The sequence below is a fragment of the Melanaphis sacchari genome, unplaced genomic scaffold, assembly GCF_002803265.2.
Source record: "Melanaphis sacchari strain LSU unplaced genomic scaffold, SCAv2.0 Contig1_pilon_pilon, whole genome shotgun sequence".
Lineage (NCBI taxonomy): Eukaryota > Metazoa > Arthropoda > Insecta > Hemiptera > Aphididae > Melanaphis > Melanaphis sacchari.
Window position 1 is genome coordinate 5,518,759 of NW_020270976.1, and position 20,068 is coordinate 5,538,826.

At 26.1% G+C, this 20,068-nt stretch overlaps 1 protein-coding gene across 1 annotated transcript in view; it reads right to left on the bottom strand.

Annotated features, from left to right (window-relative positions):
• LOC112593202 (neurotrimin-like) overlaps window positions 1–20,068 on the bottom strand; it is a 177,344-nt gene that overhangs the window by 42,705 nt on the left and 114,571 nt on the right. Inside the window, exons 5-6 of the mRNA XM_025337546.1 lie at window positions 12,588–12,716; window positions 11,955–12,092 (exon numbers count right to left, since the gene is read on the bottom strand). Of these exons, the coding sequence (XP_025193331.1) occupies window positions 11,955–12,092; window positions 12,588–12,716 (267 nt within the window). The remainder of the gene's footprint in view (window positions 1–11,954; window positions 12,093–12,587; window positions 12,717–20,068) is intronic.

Here is a 20,068-nt window from a genome sequence, read left to right on the forward strand (position 1 = left end):
CTTAGAACACTTATTAGATTGTTATCAAATAAATACTAGTAAATGCCTGTACATTACTCAAAAAAAATGTGCAATACGAAAATTACAGAATCTCCATTTACTAAAATTGTCTAAAAACGTACGCAATAGTTCTATAATTATTATACGTAGGTATTTATTTGCTGTACACATAACTATTGATTCCATGTATTAGTGTGTCGGGTATGGTACAAAACACTGTATAGTAAACATTGAACATACCTGTAAGTTTGACTTTAATAACAATGTGATAAACTTATTATTATTATTATTATTATTCGAGTTAAATCAGCCATTTCAATGAAAAATAAAAATATCAGCCATTGCATTTATTCATTACGAGAGTCGATAGTACTTGTTTTCAAAGTATTTTTATGCTTAACAATATATTATAATAACAGTCTTTTAAATATATGACGTCACTTGTCACATAACCAGTAACGCCTTTATCACTTTTTCAGTGGCAATATGATGTATGGCACATTGTGTAATATATGCATCTTTATCCATCGAAGGGTTAAATTTGGGGAGGAAAGTTAATAAAAAAAAATTATAACTCAATAAACTGTTTTACCAACGACAACGATACTTGATGAGGTAATTATTATTTGTTTTAATTTTTTCGTGGAAACTTGATTTATAATTGAAGATGAACGAATAAGCAACACCACTATGGGTTGGTGTCTGTGGCTAAAAATTAATAGTTAAATCAAAATTTGCGAAGAAAACTTACACTGCTTCGAGACAAATAAATTATTTTTTTCTCCGCTCACATGCTTAACCCACAGAAGAAGAAATGGTTCTAATAAGTAGGCACTCTCAACGATTAAGCTTCCGGTATAATCGATAAACAATGGTCATATAAATACCCACACGTGTTAGACATATAAATACAGATACAATCATGTACATTTATCGTTAAATGCCATAATCCATTTGAATATGTTAAACTAGTTTAAATATGCCATAATGAGGGAGATAAGTTGGCTTCTTATTGTTTTGTCGGGCTGGTTAAAAACGTGTGACCAGACACAAACTCTTTTGCACGTCTATGTAAAACTGATGTTGTAAGTAAAGTATGAAAATACTCGTATGTATTAAACTTTTTTTTGTGATCTACTGCAAACTGATGGCTATGACTATCCCGTGATTAGGGTATCATATTTATAATAATATTTATCACCATTTTGATTACTATAAATATATTACACTTGATTCAATATTGCGTTATTAATCATTCATGTATAATTTACGTATATATTGTACTACTTTATCACTCGAAAATACGTTAAATACCAAAAAATTATACTTTTATTCTACCGTTCATTTAAAGCTATTTTTAACTTTTTTTCCAGCTTCTAGGTACAGTTTTACATTGTTTTAATATTTTAGAGCGTGTAACGTGAGTTTGAATTTATAGTAGATAAGATAATCGTAAATCAAAAAAATTCTGTGTTGCATATTTTTGCGGTTGATTAAGATAAAACTTAAAAGCTTGTGGAAATCATCAAAGTTTATACAGATACATTGTTTTACATTTAAAATATGTACTAATTTGTTAATATTGAATCCTGAAAATGTGATTTATCGGTGATAATATTTGATATTGTATTCATAAAGGCATGCTTTGATGTTATCATTAAGTGTAGCGGGTGATACATTTGAAATTATAATTGTTTTAGCATAGTTTATTAATCGTCTGATTGTAATTGATGTATTGTAATTTTTAGTTCAATAAAAGGGTAATTATCAATTTGAAAATCAATATGCTTGTCAATTTTAATTTTTAATATTACGAATTATATAGAGATAATTGTTAAATATATGAAAAATGCGAGAAACGTATAAAATATTTTTTGGCGGTATTAATTTATTGACTGTGATTTTTGGTATGTTACCATGTTACCAGTCCAATTGATTGTAGAAAAGTTGATTGGTTTTTTTTTTTTGGTCGAGTCTTGTTAAATGTAGATTTAGTGAAGGCTATTTTTTTCTCGAAGATGTTGCTAGTTTCAATAAAAGTAAGTATTTTTTTTTTATTTTTTTTTTGATAAGACAATTGTATTTGACTATTTTTGTCATTTGTATTATAATTGTGATTGTTCATATAGTAAGTAAGCTGCTTTAATTTCGGCAATGTTAGAAATAATATTATCTGAATATTTCATGGATGCGTGTAATTCATTAATTTTGTTGTGATGGTGGGACCAGTAACTATTGGGGTTTGAAACATCGTGAATTACTAATAATTGTTTTAATTAGCGTATGTGTGTTGAAGACGTTTAAGTTTAAAACATATATAGTTGGTAGATGTATTATCTATTAATATATTATAGTAAATATAGATATTTAATAAATTAGAAACAGAATAGACTAGACAATATTTAGGTATACATATTACTAGATCAGATCACATGTATAACGTATTTGGTATGATTATATTGTGTTAATGAAATGTATGTAAATATGTAGGGTGCAATACAATAAACATACTGCTAGGTCGAAGTTACATACGTAATTGGTTTTTATTATAATGATTTTAATACAAACAAGCGTATCCTACATGTTTAAAAAAAATATATATTTTATTATATGATGACAAATAAATGATAGATAAGTATATGGTGTCTGTTTAAAAAAATCGAATACTAAGTGCAAATGACACTAGCGATAAACAAACACCAGCTATGCTGTCAAAATGCTTAGAAACGATAGGAAACGAAATAACATTATGATTATTATTCATTATAATAAATAAATATAACTTTAAGTTTTTTTCAAAGATTTTTTTATTAACCACCGTTTGATAGCACGTTTAATAAATTAGGGTATGTAACCGTTTTATCATGTAATAAGACAAATGAATCAGTGATATGTTTTAAACAGAATACAGTAAATTGGATAGTTATAAATTTCGAACGTGACTAGTCTATATATGAGTTTTCTAAAAAAATTGACAGTTAAAAAAAAAAATAAATTATTAAACTACGACGTTAGAATATAAATAGATATGATAAAATGTACGAGTTTATCTGGTTTCATGAAAATAGAATTAAATGACATCACAATATTATATATTCATCAGAATTTTTAACATTTATTATTATAAAAAAAAAATCTTTCCTTTAATTTCGAAAGAATAATACACTACTTGGAACTTCTTAGATATAATAATTGGATTATTTTAAAGGAACTCTTCGTGCACATTACGAGAAAGCCAAATGTGCAATTAAAAATGTTCGAAACGTTTAAAAACAAATTTTATCATATAGTTGTTATGGAAATTAAATAAAAAATAAATTTAGATAATTTATACTTTAATATAGTATATAATAAACTACATAAAAATAATCAAATTACTAATTTATTGATATCTAATGTTGCAATGATAAATTATTAACAAATGTATTGTATCCTATTTGCATCAATCATTATCTATACGTATTTACGCTGTAGGTCATATGGAAAATAAGTCTTTTTGCAAAAAGACTAATTATCCATATAGCTTACGACATAATATATATAATTATACGAGCATGTTAATATACTATATTCATATTATTATCAATATTTTGAAATATATAACATTTGTTTGGACAAGAAGGTTTACCAAAATAATGAGGTATTTTACATTTCTAAATTTCATTTTCACGGTTTTTGAATTTAATAATACATAATTTTAGGTCCCGGAAAAACATTTTCGAAATTTAAATCCCCTCTATTGTTATATATTCATTAACATTTTTGTTTATTACAATTATCTATAAAAGGTATATAAAAATGTTTTACGTACGAAAATATGTTTAAAGTTTTTGCTTAGTTTGGTTTAGACATTATGCATATCAAACGTTTCCATATTTATATTTTAACAATCTCTCAAGCAAATTTTAAATAAGACATCATTATGACAGATATGCGAATACTTGCAACATCAGCACATAAACCAACTATCATATTTGTATAATAACACGATAATAATATTAAATACTAAGTTCTAGAATATACATAGCAAATAATAACTTTTAAACGTAAATAAATTTTCAAAGATTGTTTTATTAACAAATACATTTACACACGGATGAGGATTTTAGTGATGAAAGGGTGTAAAAATCAACGGAATATGCGATTCTACCACGCAGTTGTATTTACTGTTTAACAGACATTCAGTAAAATACAACATTTCTCATTTGGTACTCACTATAAGAGAAAAATGATAATTTTTCTTTAGTTTATTTAGTCAGATAGTTAGTGTAGCGTATTATTTTCCGATAAGTAAGTATATTAAATAAAAATGTTTCTACCAAAAAAAAAATAAAAAAAAAAATAGGTAATTGATATTAGGTTTGCAGATATAATATTGCAATATTGTTGATATGTGCATATATAATGTACATTATGTATGTAAAAATTAAATAACTTAAATTCTTCGAAAATCATTTGTTATTGAAGTTTTTATAATATAGAATTTTTTGATAGATTTGTTCAACCAGTTTATTTTTATCCAATATCTACAGGTTTTAAAGATACAAATAATTTACGTTCGTTTAATACTAACAGAATAAATGTGTTTTCAAGACTGTAATTTATCACCATTCCATGTAAAGCTACATTTACGATTGTCCTATTTAATATTTTAATAGGATTAAAGGTATTCAAACAAAGTAAGAAATAATTGCATAGAGTAAATTTAAAATCAAATTGCACAATAAAATAATATTAATCAACGATAAAGCCAAAGATTATAAATTAACTATTTTTTACAAAATTAATATTATATATTAAATATGTATAATTATATTTAAAATTTATACTAGTTCAATTATTTTTACTAATGTTATTTAATTAACGTATACGAAGTCAATTGAAATATGCTAAATGTAAGCTTATAAATCAAAATTTTCCATTGACGTTTTAATTACCTATTCAATATGCGTCAGCGAAATAATAATGATTTGCTGCCATGTGGATAATGTCATAACGAAATTACACGATGGAGGATGGATCAAAGAATAAGATAGACATTTTGAAGTATGATTCTGAAACACTTAATTGCTACACTAATGAAGTAGTTGAATTTATATATGTATACAACAAAAGATATATTTTGGGTAATAGACTACTTCAGTCAAGGACCATTGGCTGGTAACCGCTGCCAGGTTTGTGAATTAAATCGTGTCAAATGCGTTATTTCAAATACGGTTAACCCTTATTTGAACCATTTTAACATTTGAGTCTGTTTTGTGAAACGTCCAAGTAAAATCTTTTTGACAAAAACTTAACTATGTTACATGCGTGTACAATGCATTACTTCTAAATGTGTTTATAATTGGTTTCTAAAATAACAAACATGATGGTAAGAAAAAAATCTATCCATTGTAGGTATAAAAATGAAATTATTTAAATTTATTGCTTTACATACAATAATAATAACAAAAAATTATTATTATTTAAATTATTTGACGTTTATAATATCACAAATACATATTGATTAGTTATTTAGTAAAATCATTTGCTTTAATATTTGTTAAATGTGATATTATGATCACAAAATTTAAATTCATAGGTAGATTATGTAAGGGAATGAATGATTGTTTAAAATATCAAGCTACGAATAAAATATATATTTTTATTGTAATAATTCAGTTTGTATCTAAAGTTAAATAAATTACGTAAGTTATGTTAAATCAAAATAATAATAATGTAAATAATCCATATTATGGGCTATTATGATTATAATAATATTTAAAAACTTGTATTAAAATAAGTAACTTATTTATCATAATCAATAAGCTTAACTTAAAACCCTGGGATCATAAATAAAGATAGAAAATAATACAGCTACGAATAATAATTTTTACTATTATACTAAAAAATAAAACAATTCTATAACTTTTTAAAGATATTAAGAACAACCATTTAAACAATGTTAACATAAATAAATATATAAATATTTATTATTGCTAATAGCCTCTGAAGTTGAAGAACCAAGTTAAAAAACTAAATCATAAACATGCAACTTAACTAAAGAAATATAGCATGTATATACGGTTCCAGAAAAATTGGAAGATCGTACACAAATCTACAAATATTTAAACTTTTAATATAGATTTAGAATATTTATTTAGTGGAGTAATAAACGACAAATTTTTGTTTTGTATTTAACTATAATCAACAGTTCTAGACTCTGTGTATTATGTAAAAAGCAGACTATTTGTTTAAAAAAAAAAATAAATAATAAAACAAAAAACATGAAGGCCAATCTGGTAAACTCTAGATGTTTAATCAAGAGTCTCCTACAGAAGTATATCTTTAATTAAAACGATGGAAAGAGTAATTAGTTTTTCTTTTTTTTTTTGCACGGCAAGGATTCTTTTTTTTTTAATTTCAAACATTCATCAGAGACAACAGACATCAAAGAGCAGATAAAATAGGTATTAAATCATTAGGCAAAGAATTTATGACGGAGAAAATTTCGAAATATACTCGTCTGTTAAACATACACATAAATTAAATCTAATCACAAACAAACGAGTGCAATAGAAACATGAAGAAATGTAATAATAAATATAACATTATATAATACGCTTTCCTATATAGTTTGATGTTTGTATAAAAATGAGGGCCAAATGAAACTCGTCGTCACCACCGCCGCTCCAACCGCATTGTGTATATATAATATACAGCTGTATAATAGTAATAATTTTTCTTCCCCTGTTTGTACTCAAATAATACTATTTCAGCATATCGAAATATCTCGAAAATTTACACTGTGAAAAAGTTTCTACGAGTATAGTTTATAGACTATTTTTTTTTTTTTTTTTTTTTACAATCCTGTTTACTACTATGCACCAGTCACGCACAGTCCGTGTAACAGCCAAAATCACGCGAGCCAATTACACTGTACCTCCGTCGTGGCAGTGCAACGTTAGGGTGGAAGGTGCAGATTCCCCGTTGTTTCACGATACGATTAGAGACCCTTATTTGTAAATCTAATCGAAAAAATAAACAGAATACAGAAAACAGAAAATAAATAAATAAATATTTGGAAAACCCTATACTTTACGAACATTCGGTTGCGGGGCAAAGTAATTTGTAAACTTTACGAGTATTTGGGCCCATTACGCGGTGTGATGTAATTATTTAAGTCCACCCCGCGTGTATTATTCCATGGTACTGCGTTGCCACCGTGCCATTCAGTGGTTACGCTAAATAGCTGTGTAGGTATACCTCTTGTATTCCCATACCGTCATCGCGTCGACGTCTTTGCACGCCGAAATCACTGTTTATCGGTCTCGATCGCTAATTAAGCCTTATAGCAGCAATAATAATATTATAACAACTACCCAATCGCAACTGCTGTGTGTATAAATTATATGTATTAAGCAAATGCGTGCGTGTGCGTGTGTATCAACTGATGGTTTTTTTTTTTTTTTTTTATTTGTTTTTTTACCAAGAACAGTTTGACAAAACCATTATCATTGTCATATTATATGAAAAAATATTTTATAAATAAAGATGTAATACATCGTCCCATCGATCACTGTTTTTTCTATACCTAATCCGCATGAATTGTCGTCATTTAGTACGTATTTATTTTTAATACAAAACAAATAACGTTAATCGTATTAATCCTTTTATTAAAAAAATAAAATCAAGAAGCAACTCGAGACCACTGTATTAGCAGGTTATGAATATATACTCGTATGTCATCCGTGAGTAGGTCTCTGTTATGGATGTGTTAAATTTGAATTCTGTAATAAATCATTCATTGAACAGGTACGAAAAACGATACATAACAGGAACGATGAGTCAGTCTCTATTTTTCAGGATATTTTATGATTTATTTTTCATTCATTAGAAAACTATAAATAAAATAATATAGTGGAATATTTAAAGTTGCTACGATTACTGTTTTTTTTTTTTTTTTTTTTTTTTTAAATAAATAAATAAAATAAAATAACGAATGGTTTAAGTAGAATATAAAATAGCCATATTTCCTTGAAATGTTATGAATGTACATACTCGTAATAGTAAAAATATAATAATTACAGAGTAATATTATATTTTACAATATAGATTTTTCAGATAGGTAATATGTGGCTTAGTCTTTAAATTTAAATATTAAAAACTTGAGCTTAAATTTCCAAAATACGTAATATAGATTATCGTCCAATACGAAATTGCCGTCGTTTCTATGCAAAAGCAATCTAGGAACCTAAAAACGTTCGCATTGATATTGTTGCGTACCCGCATTATATTATAATATGATGATCATTTTTATTATTTTATATGTTTATTGTTTTTTTTATTATCACGCGCCGAGCTTAGTATAATATATGATTCTGGAGTAGGATGAATAATCTGCTGGGTGTGCAGTCAGTGCAATGACCACGAGAGCGTGAACTTACATTCAAATACTGTATAATCGAAAATTCACAATACGCTGATTTGTGAAACTGGGAAATAGCCAATACGGGTGTTATACACGTAGTTGACTAAATAATAACAATATAATATCATGTACGATATCTCGTTTTGCACAGTTATCACGTAGGTAATCGTTTCGTGTCACGCAGTATTGGATCCTTATCACAATTATTATTACCTATTTTGGTGTCAAATAATTGTAATACTAAATGGTAAAGGTAAACATATATTATAAGACCTATGTATAAAGTGTTTTCAATTATCTATTTACTGCTGTAAGTTCTAAAAGTTATTTGAATAATGTTATATTTTATGTTATAATATTATAGCATTGAAACGATACATTATAAATTATGTTACCAAATAGCTTGTGTAAAAAGTATCTATGAATCAAACAAATCAACATCGTTTTTTTTTATCGGAAAATTTTAATAAAAATTGATTGATTTATTGAGGTTTAAAGTTATAAAAGTAACATATAGGTGAATAGATGTGGAAAAAATCAGCTATTTAGATTCAAATTATTCTGACAAAATAAAAAACCTTAAGATATAGTTATTTCTTTTTACTATAAAAAAAAGTTTTATATATTTGTATCTTTAGGATTTTTATACAATCATCATAGGCAAACGCAAATCCTTTGTTACAGAAAAAAAAATGTAAATACGTGTTGACATTTTTTATTGTACGGTTAAAAGATCCAAAATTCGAAGATTGGCGAAGAAAATAAACAGTGGAAAAAGCCTTCTTGTTTATTATGATACATTTTTGGATAGACAATTAAACTTTTAACTTATAATAATAAAATTATGATTAGCTAATGATTATTATTTTATTCACAGCATATAAATTGATAAACTTAATATTTTTGTTGACATTTATTATTTAAATGTGAAATAGAATAAATTATAATATGAATAATAAAATACAATTTTTAAATTGAATCATACGGTATTAAATATAACACAAATACAACTTTAATGTTTGATATTATTCTGATAAAATTATTCGAAAAACGAAGTAGTTACGCATTATGATTTTTATCATCATAGATTTTGTTAACTAACTTCAAATGTTTTTGACTTTATCTTGTAAGTTATAAATTAATTGTGTCATAAATTAGAAAAATGAGTACAAAATATGATATCTAAAAGTTAAAATAGTGATTATTGCATTAACACTCTATTAAGTTTATGTTAATTTTCATTTATGTATACGTAAAAACTTGCCCATTTGCACATAGGCTTATTAAGCCTAGTTATTACCACAACATAATATTAAGTTAAGACATTTCAAACTGTTTCAATTTGTGAAGTTAATTGTACACTGCTCATAATGTATAATAAATATGTATACTACAATAATATAGGGAAAATAATAATTTGTACTATATGTACCTAATCACGTATAATCTTTTATAAATCTAACATCGTATTATGATTATGTTATACAAGTAAACAACATTAACCCTTTCTACTGTTTTGTATTAATTCGAAATAAACATTAAAATCCTACAAATAAAACACGAAATATTTAAGTTATATAATTAGGTACTCTAGATATTTTATGTTATATATTATTACACAGATTATGTGTAGATATCAAAATATTAATATATGTTAGTTGTTTGTATAGATGGTTAGCATGCTATATGATTTTAAATAAAAAAAATATTTATTGATTGATGCTATGATCTGATAGTAAAACAAAGAAACTCTGCTGACTGATGTTTATAGCGTAGTTGCGTGAATAGCAATATTATAACAGGTTAATATACGCTTGTATCAATATTTTTAAAATAATGATTTTTGTTTGTCGGTATTTAAAAAAAAAATATATTCCATATTGTTCAATAATACTAATATGAGGATTTATATATTTTATAATCACAAATAAATGAATTACACCTCTGATTTGTTTGTATGTACGAAAACTTATATGTTTAAAATAATTCAAAACGTTCCAATTTCATAACTATATTTAAGAGATTTAATCTTCATATTGGTTTGACGATATTAACTATTTTTATGTGCATACTGCATACACATTAATTTATATTTTATAATATACATTAAATATATTATTAAATCAGTTAATCACTATAGTTACATACAATAAGACCATAGTACACTAAAATTATGTTTGCATAATTCATTCGCATTGGAATGTCTGTCATTTTGAAATCCATAAAAAAAAAAAACCGTCAAGCATTTTATTTTATGGAGAATTTAGAATGTTATGCATCCACATTTCAAAATGTAATTTATTTAATCGAGATAAAATAAATTAAAAATGCATTAAAAAAAAAAAAAATAGACGTGCAATTTTTAATTATAATTTAATATTTTTAGCAATATGATACAGATAATAGTCATTGGTCTATTGAGGTTATATCGTTATATGAGATGAATACTTTTACTCGTGAGTTCTTTATTTAGCGTACCTACCTATTGATAGTTATTTTAAGCAAGTTTTAAATAATTGAGTTATCTGTTCAATAAATTAAAAAACTACTTATATTCAGCTGAGTATTTTATTTTAAAAGTTATGTTTAAAAACCAAAATCAACAAAATGTCTAAATATACATATATTAAAGCGCATCATTTAAAAAATCAATTCAATAAGTTTTATAATAAACACGAAATAACGTATTGATATCGATATTCAAATCAAATATATCATATTAATATATTATTATCCTCAGTATTATACACATCATGAAGAATAATAGCTTTGGAAATTTGAGAATGGACACGCGTCAATTAGAAGTTGAAAAATAGGAGACAAGTTTTAGTTTGGTAGGGTAATGGTGGTGGTCGAAGAAGAGTGAATCATGACAGGAAACTGTGATGCCACGAATCTGCAGAGGTTTGGTCAAATTTTAATACCTTCGTATGTACATTTCCGGAGGATGTGTAATGGGACACGTGCCTGTCACGTGTTTTCTAGTTCTATTAACATATATATATATATATATATAAGTACAAAAGTACCTTTGTGTAAAAAATAGTATGAACCTTACAAAAGCAATCACAAAAAAAAACAACAAAATAATAATAATAAAAAAAAAAAAAATATATAAACACTGCACGTATGGTAAAAATCCCAAATGAAACACGTCGTCGTCGTTGTCCGACTCCTCGAAATGCGCGACGATGTGCGTTTTGGGGATTCAAAATATATATATATTGTGTAAATGTGTAAGTGTGTGTGTGTATATATATATGTATAAGGTTTGAGTGTATCCCTATTAAAACGGAGAGAAAAACTTTGGTACCGCCACCGCAGCCTGTCACCCGTTTATTGCCGTCGAATCGTAAAAAAATCCTGCTGAATTTTCAGCTCGTTAACCCGTCCTCCTCCCTTGCAAAGTCTGTACAGATACCACAGTTATCGTTCGTTTGTATTTTTTTTTTTTTTTTGTTCACTACCTACTCCCCCGCTCTAAGGTAGTATTTGACTTTTCCCATCGGTGGCGGCATTTATTCTCCGGACGTGTTCTGCTTACCGTGAGCAATGATCTCGCCGGCCTCTCGGGTCCAATAGTTGATCGACTTGGGATGCGCTTCGGACAAACATTCGAGAGTTAATGATTGGCCAATGAATGCTCCGATCAGCTGATTTTGGATCCATATCATCGGCGGGACTGAGAACAGAAGGGTACGGTGGATTTAAAACAATGTTATAATAATAGATAGTTCAGATTTATATTTTATATTTTAGTGTTTCAGAATATAACATTTGTAAAATATATAATATATTATGCAATTTATAACCGCTTGATATATAATAAAAAATTTAACGTATTAAAAACGACTGAATAGTTTATAATAGTTGTATATACTCGAAGAATATAAAGTAGATATGTAAATAAAAAATATAAAAAAGCTGTAAAATATATAATATAAAATTTATTTTGTTTAGAACATTTTGCAAGTACGAGCATCTATCGTTTGTTAATGTTAATGAATTTCACTTAATAAAAAAACATTTATTTATCGGTTTTTATGAATCTTAGCTTTGTATATGATGATTTATTTTTTGAGCAATACCAAACAACGAGACACGGCAAAAGCGTAAAGGATGAATATTATTATTATAAAGCAATTTTTATGAAATACAATCTATAGACTTTACTCACAGTTCACCACCAGCATAATCCGTTTGCTGACCGATGGTGGTACGCCGTTTGACGCAATGCATAGATATGCTCCCATGTGAGAGCGACTGATCCGTGTCAGGTTCAGAACTGGCCCTTCAACGCTGTGCACTATAACAAACACATGAAACGATAATGTTATACGTATATTGTTTACAGTTTATTATGTTATACACATCACATATTAATCTACAACCAGTATTACTCTTTTCCTTTATTCAGAGAGGTTATCATACGGAGATAATTTGAGGTAAAATACATATTATTTATCTTCAAACATATAGCGTGTCTAAAGCAAATGTTGTTTGAAACCAAGTTGAAGTAATTATCTACCAATACAATTTTTTTATAATCTTATAATTTCTCAATAATCTATTCTCGTTATTATTGTGTCGTAAAGCGATGATAAGTATGTAGGTAGGTACTGTGTTATTTGAAAACTGTTAATAAGCTATACCTTTACTAAAAGTAGGAATATAGGAATTTCTAATAACAACTTTATGATCGCGTATTGAAAATCATTAGAACAAGTCATCGTCATTATTTATTTTATTTTATGGACAATGTAAAAATCACTTTACCACGAAATATATTTATTTTTTTAATTTTCTCAATATATTTTGTTAAAATTATAGATAGATATCTACTCGGTTTTTATAAAACAAAACATTAAGTAATATACCTAATATAATGTGTATTAAAATATAGCTATAAAATACACTTGGCAAAGAAAGCACAGAATTAGTTTTAAATTTTCCTCAATGTAATATATGTTATGTATATACTATATATATATATTATATATAGTATTAAAAATAAATTATTACAATCTATAGCAAATACAATAAGCAGTTTTAATTATATGTTTTAAGTTGTTGCGGAAATAGCTGAATTAGGAAGACACTCAGTAGTGCGGTTCGATAGATTAAATTAGTAAAACTGCGTAGACCATAGCCTATAGCAGGGGTCGGGAACCTGCGGCTCCGAAGCCACATGTGGCTCCTTAACATGCAATCTGCGGCTCTTTAGAAAATTCATCAATATATCAAGACCCGTAAAATGTAAATTAAATTATACCTTCATTATTGTCTATGTATAGTCTATACTAACAACTACGACTAAAAAAAAAAAAAGTTGCTTAATCTTGTGTGACTCTCTGGACATAATGGTTTAGTAAATTTTTTTAAAAAATGAGTCTTTCCTTCGAAAAATTTTTCGACTCCTGGCCTGTAGAGTTGTTTCTGGAGGTTATCAATGATTTTGCGTGAAGATAATCGATTAATAAGCGGATTTTGGTAGTAGGTTAACTTTGAATGAGTTGAAAAATAAATTGAGTAAGCTTTGGAATTTTTAAGTAACTGTGAATCTTATAATTTATAATGAACCAATTAGCAATGAAAATTCGAAGAAAGACAATTGATCGAAACACTTGAATCTTAAATAATTTTTAAGTAAAAACATTTTGTAAAACCCTATATATAAATTTCATAGGACAATGCTAGTTTCTTAATAACTTTATGAATTAATAGTTATATTATGCTTAATTGTAAAGAATTATTGACAAATTATAGGAGATATGAGTGCAGTTAGTAGTCTAAATTGACTGATTAAATTTTATTTTTAAGATATTGAGCTCAAGTTAAACGTTTATCGAAAGCTAAACATGAATATTTTATTGGCATGCGAGTGAATATTAAGTTATTATTAAGTGATTTTAAGGGACAGACAGTTATTGATGAAAAGGTGATAAAGGATTACAATATTAACTTAAGACTCTAAATAACGTAATTTAATTTAATTTTTTTTTTTTTTTGAGTATTACTTATAATTTGTGTTTAATTTTAATAAATTATATTCAAAAACAGTTGTTGTTTTGGCCTTAACAGATAAAAAATAAATATCGTGGCGTATTTTGGCTACACAGACTTTAAAAAATAATAATATCAGAGCTCGAGGACTGTATATTAATAATACATATGTATAGTGAAGCGTTTAGCAAACATTAGAGAATAGTTCAGTAACAAAATAATGAGGCCACCTTCGACGGTGACCATTACAAGTCTTTAGTCGAGTAAAAGGGTAAGACCTGATGCACTATTGTACACATTCCCCGTTTTCTTAATCCTAAACAAACGGGCGCACAAGCGCTTTAACTTCAAAATGCCATCGTATGGTAATAATTACCATATTGTCAGACCTGTTTGAAACTGCAACGTTTATATTTTATAATGTGTATTATATAAACAATACGTCCGTTTTGGGGGAGAAATATACGTCTATGGTCTATGACCGTGTCGTATTTAAATTTAAAAGTTAGACGTACATGAGCGACTTATATTTTTATATACGCACATTGCTTACACAGACTTTGACTTAGAAACATAATTGTACACAAGTGTCTTGCAGTGAAGAAGTTTGCTTAAGCGTTCAAAAACTGACAAATAATTTTAACCTCTTATTTTTATATAGGGAAATATTTACGCTATATATATACATACATATAGATATATGTATACTGGAAATCAAAATGATTAAATTTAAAATAAGATTGTTAAATAATACTTAATTCATTTTTTAAACGCAATATGGTCTTTATACAAATTAGTAAACTATAGTTAACCAGTATATCTAAATATATCAATTATTAGTTATTATTGTTTTATACTTCTATTTCTATGTATTAATATTGCTGTACTTATGATAAAATAGGTAAAAAAATCGTATAATATAAAGAATTACATCTGTCATCAATGCTTGTTACTTAACATTATCCGTGAATAATAATATTAATGAACAAAATATAACAATATATAATATTAAAACAAGTAACTGAGAACTTAAAACTCTTTCTTTCTTGATTAAGATGTTTTTACATTAATTCATAATAATATAAGAAGGTATTTAATGATTTAAATTCATCAATAAAAAGTAAATATATTTTTTTATCTGCGTTTCTCATGCGATATTAATACTTTTAATATATTTCTTATATAATTTACCATACGTATGGTAAAAATAATAATATTTTTGTTTCATCGAGCACTGATTTTTTTTTTTTTTTTATTACACTTAAGGCAAACTCAAAGGTGTAGTGTCGCGTTTTTAAAAACATGTTAAAATAAGTATTTTTGGTATAATAATAATCGTATGGTTATTTTTGTAATAGATATTTTCTTTTTTATTTATTTTATTATTTCTCATCACGTTTCATTTTCCCAAATGATAAACATAAGGAGAGCGATATTTCCTCGGTGACTCTATAGTGCAAATATATTCAAACTGAAATAATTCACTACACACAACATAATATAATAATATAATAATAATAGTGATAATTATTGTTATCATAATGCATTCGTATGGACGGTTTGAGTTGAAACGTGCATTAATTCAATAAACTGTCATATTATTATTATTATTATTATTATTATTTGATGAGCGTATAGTATATATCTCTGTTTAACGGAATGACGGCGGTGACAAGGTGCCTTTTATATATTGTTATATGAATACTAGCTAGTAACGGACTTTGACGACACCGACAACGGCGCGACGGCAGCAAGCTCTGCTGCACCCTCGTTAGAGCCACTCGACGCGAGAGCTGCTACTTGACCCCGTCGCGTGTAAAAAGCCGGCCATCTCTTTTTTTCTTCATATTTTTTCCATCCGTTTGATTGACAATCGAAAGCCGCGCCCGCCATTATTGCCTCTCGTCGAAAATATAGCATAATATATATTTATATACATATATAAATATATATATTATTAAGTTGTTGTTTATATACGTGTTGCTCCATTACATCGTACCATGGCATTTTGTGAAGGCGGCTGTTGCAAACGATTAGACCACCGTTGACGTTTTATTTTTTATTTTTATTATTTTATTTTATTTTATTTTTTTTTTTTTTTTTGTTATTATTGTTAATATTTTAATTTATATTATGTGATATTGCAAGTCAAAACGTATTTAGTAGGTATGAAGAATAATTAATAATAAATTAATGAACAATATAACAATGTAATAATATTTTAATGTGATACTTTAATTTTTTCCGTTTTTTATTTTTTTATGCAATATATATAGTTTTAGAAAAAATCAAAAATTTTAAGATGATAATTTTTATGTTTATTGGAGCAATAAATATGTCTTTAAATTTTAAACTAGCGGAGTAAGAGACCACAAATTTCCGGGATTTGATATTTTTCTCATCTATAAATTGTAATGGTATAGTTATTTCATACTACGTAAAAACATTTTATTATGATCTATATAACGGATATTAATGCTTAGAGAAAAACTCTATTATTATAATATTCGTTTTTAATTTTTTTTTGGTACTGCCATAACCATATTTCGAACTTTTAGAATATATATAGATTTAAGTAATAAAAAAATTTGTATTATAAAAAATGCCCAATATTTATTTTAAAAATCTAATGAGACTAAATATAATAATCTCCGGACAAAATCTTTCCAAATTCATTAGTTCTACTGGTTAGAATGAGATATTAAAATGAACTTTTTCTGTGCCTCTATTTTTCTTCAAACTAATAAATTATTATGGTTAAACGAAAATTAAATTTAGATAATCGAGATCTTATTATTTTTATGTGAAAACTAAAAATAATTGTTTTATAATAATATATAATAATTTAATAAAAAATACGTTTCATTTTACACTATAATTCATGATATTGAATTATTTCATCAATTCAATATATTTAAACAAACAATTCTCGTTCTGTATGCAAACTAAGTAGCTACTGTTTATCATGCAATTGTGATCGCACAATATTTCAGGATTTGTATCAGTATAATTTGTTCAATGCGGTATACTTCATCACAGTTATTAAAAACTAATATAATAAAACCTTATAAATACATCATTCAAAATAATTAATTTTCCATTTCCTTGTATTTATATAAAATTAAACGTTTGAAATACTTATATTTATAATTATTATTCCTGTAATAATTATGTAATTTATTTCTACGCAACTATAAAATAGTAATTATACAATTTGAATCATTATTACTTACATGGCGTTACATAATTAGACAAGTTACATAATTTTACCGATTTCTTTACAACCCTATCAAACAACAAATGTTAACGTATATCTAATATAGGAAAACACCATAATAATATTTATATTTTTTGTCATAAGAGTCTGTTTTTTTTTTTTTAATACACCTAACTACTTAATACAACATACATGAATATATTGATAAATATGACATGTCTAATAATGTGGTAAGATAAATAACTATAGTAGTAGGTATATTTTAAGAGGCGTTAGTGACACGAGAACACTTACTCATTGGTAATATCTTATAATTTTTAGGTATATTTAATTAGTTGATTAGTAAATCTCAATTTTAGTTTCAAGAGTTATTACTTTAGGAATATGAAGAGAGACTATATTTTTTATATAAAGTATAAGCATTGAAAAATAATTAGGAATGAAAACATTTGTAGTGGATTTTAGCAAGATCAATAACAGTTATAATTTATAAATCATTGTTTAATGTTATGTCAATAAAATACTATGAAGCACGGAGAAAACATTTTCTGAAAAGTTTGGAATGGTTGATCGAAACTTCTTTGAACGGGCACCAAATTTGTATAGCATACGTATAAGTACGTGTATAACAAAAGTGGTCTTATGACAGCAATGTTGTACATATTATCAACTCATACAAAATTTTACGCTGTAATTTTTAATTATCATACAATATGTGTTAGTCTGTAATTGAAACATACTAATTTTGAGAGAATAACAATACACTCATTAAATTATGCATACGACAGTATTGATATAAAATGATAGACTGTCCTTTTTTTCTAATTTATGTTAAACGAGTATGATTTAGCAATTAAGTTATTAACTATTACAAAAATTGACTGAAATTTTTCTTAAAACTATGGTTTTAGGCATTTTATTATTTATAATATAATAAGTTAAAAATCAAGACTTGTGTATCATTTGTATAAATTAACTGCTTTAAAAATTATGTGAAACAATATTACTGATTCCTCGAAATCGTGGTGTACATTATGTAACTACACATTATATCATTTCGGAGTAGTATGATCAATTAAATGATAAGCCGGTACCTAACATCAATCCTGAAAGAAAAATAAGGGATAAAACTTCTCTGAAATGCAGCAAATGAACCATGGGTATATGGAATCACAAACCTTGTAAATAGTAAAACCTCGGGCAAGTTTTGTATTTGATTTATTGCAAGTAATAACTGTTTTTCTTCTGGAATATTTTTGACGTTTATCAACAATTTTAAATTATAACAATAATCACTATTATATAAAATGAACATTCTTAGTTTTTACTTTTTCATCGATCATCTTAATCAAGTATTATAGGAATGTTAATAACATCTTGATATTTTACAACACATTTTAATAGCTTATTTTGATATAATTTATCGACATTATAAAATATACACAGAATCCTAAATATGAAAAGTAATTTTATTTTATTATTATTTGTTTGCAAATAAAACTGAATGTCATGTACTTATTATTCCAACATAAAATTTCTGATAAAATATTTAAATACTAGATTTTTTTAATATTTTTAATTAATAGAAATATTATAAAAATGGATTTATGTATTTTTATGATAATAAAAATAATAAAATAGTCACGTGCTTTATCATTAATTTAAATAGGCACCTATCTAAAAGCACATTTAATATTATTTCATATTTTATTAATTTTGAAATTTCGTAATTTCGTATTCTTTTAATGGACGTAATAAAATTGGTAACAATAGTATTATAAGATCATATATCAATAGGTATTTATGAATCAAACTAATAATTTAATATAATATAATGTTAAAAATAATCACACGTTTAATGATTATTTGAATGTTGTATTCAAAAATAATATTTAATATACAACAGAAATGTATATTACTTTGGTGGGATAAATTCATATTATACGTTAGTAACTTCAAAATAATATTCAACCCTAACCAACATATTATTGTTTCTAAGTACAAAATAATGAGAATTGGATTACATAAAAACATATGTATTTTTTGTTATCTTATGTATAGATAGTAATGAAAAATGTGTAATAAGATAAATGAGTTTTCTGATGAACGATTTGATGCAAGGTTTTAAACATTACATGATCATGTTATATATTTTATCTGAAAAAAAAAAACGAAATGGCTCCGGCTGTTATGGGCTATATGGAATATGTTAAATATTCATATACTCGAGCATTAATATAATATGCACATAACGGGCCAAAAGTTTTCCGGTTATCAAAGTTCATATAGGTCATAATTAAATAAATAAAAAAAACATCATACTCACTCCGGACACTAACCGGACGTCAGATTCGTTTTGTTTCATTTACCCACCCTCGGGGTCTCGGAAATAGGTGTGGGAATAACAGTAAAAGCGAAAAACCCAATGGCCTCTGCGT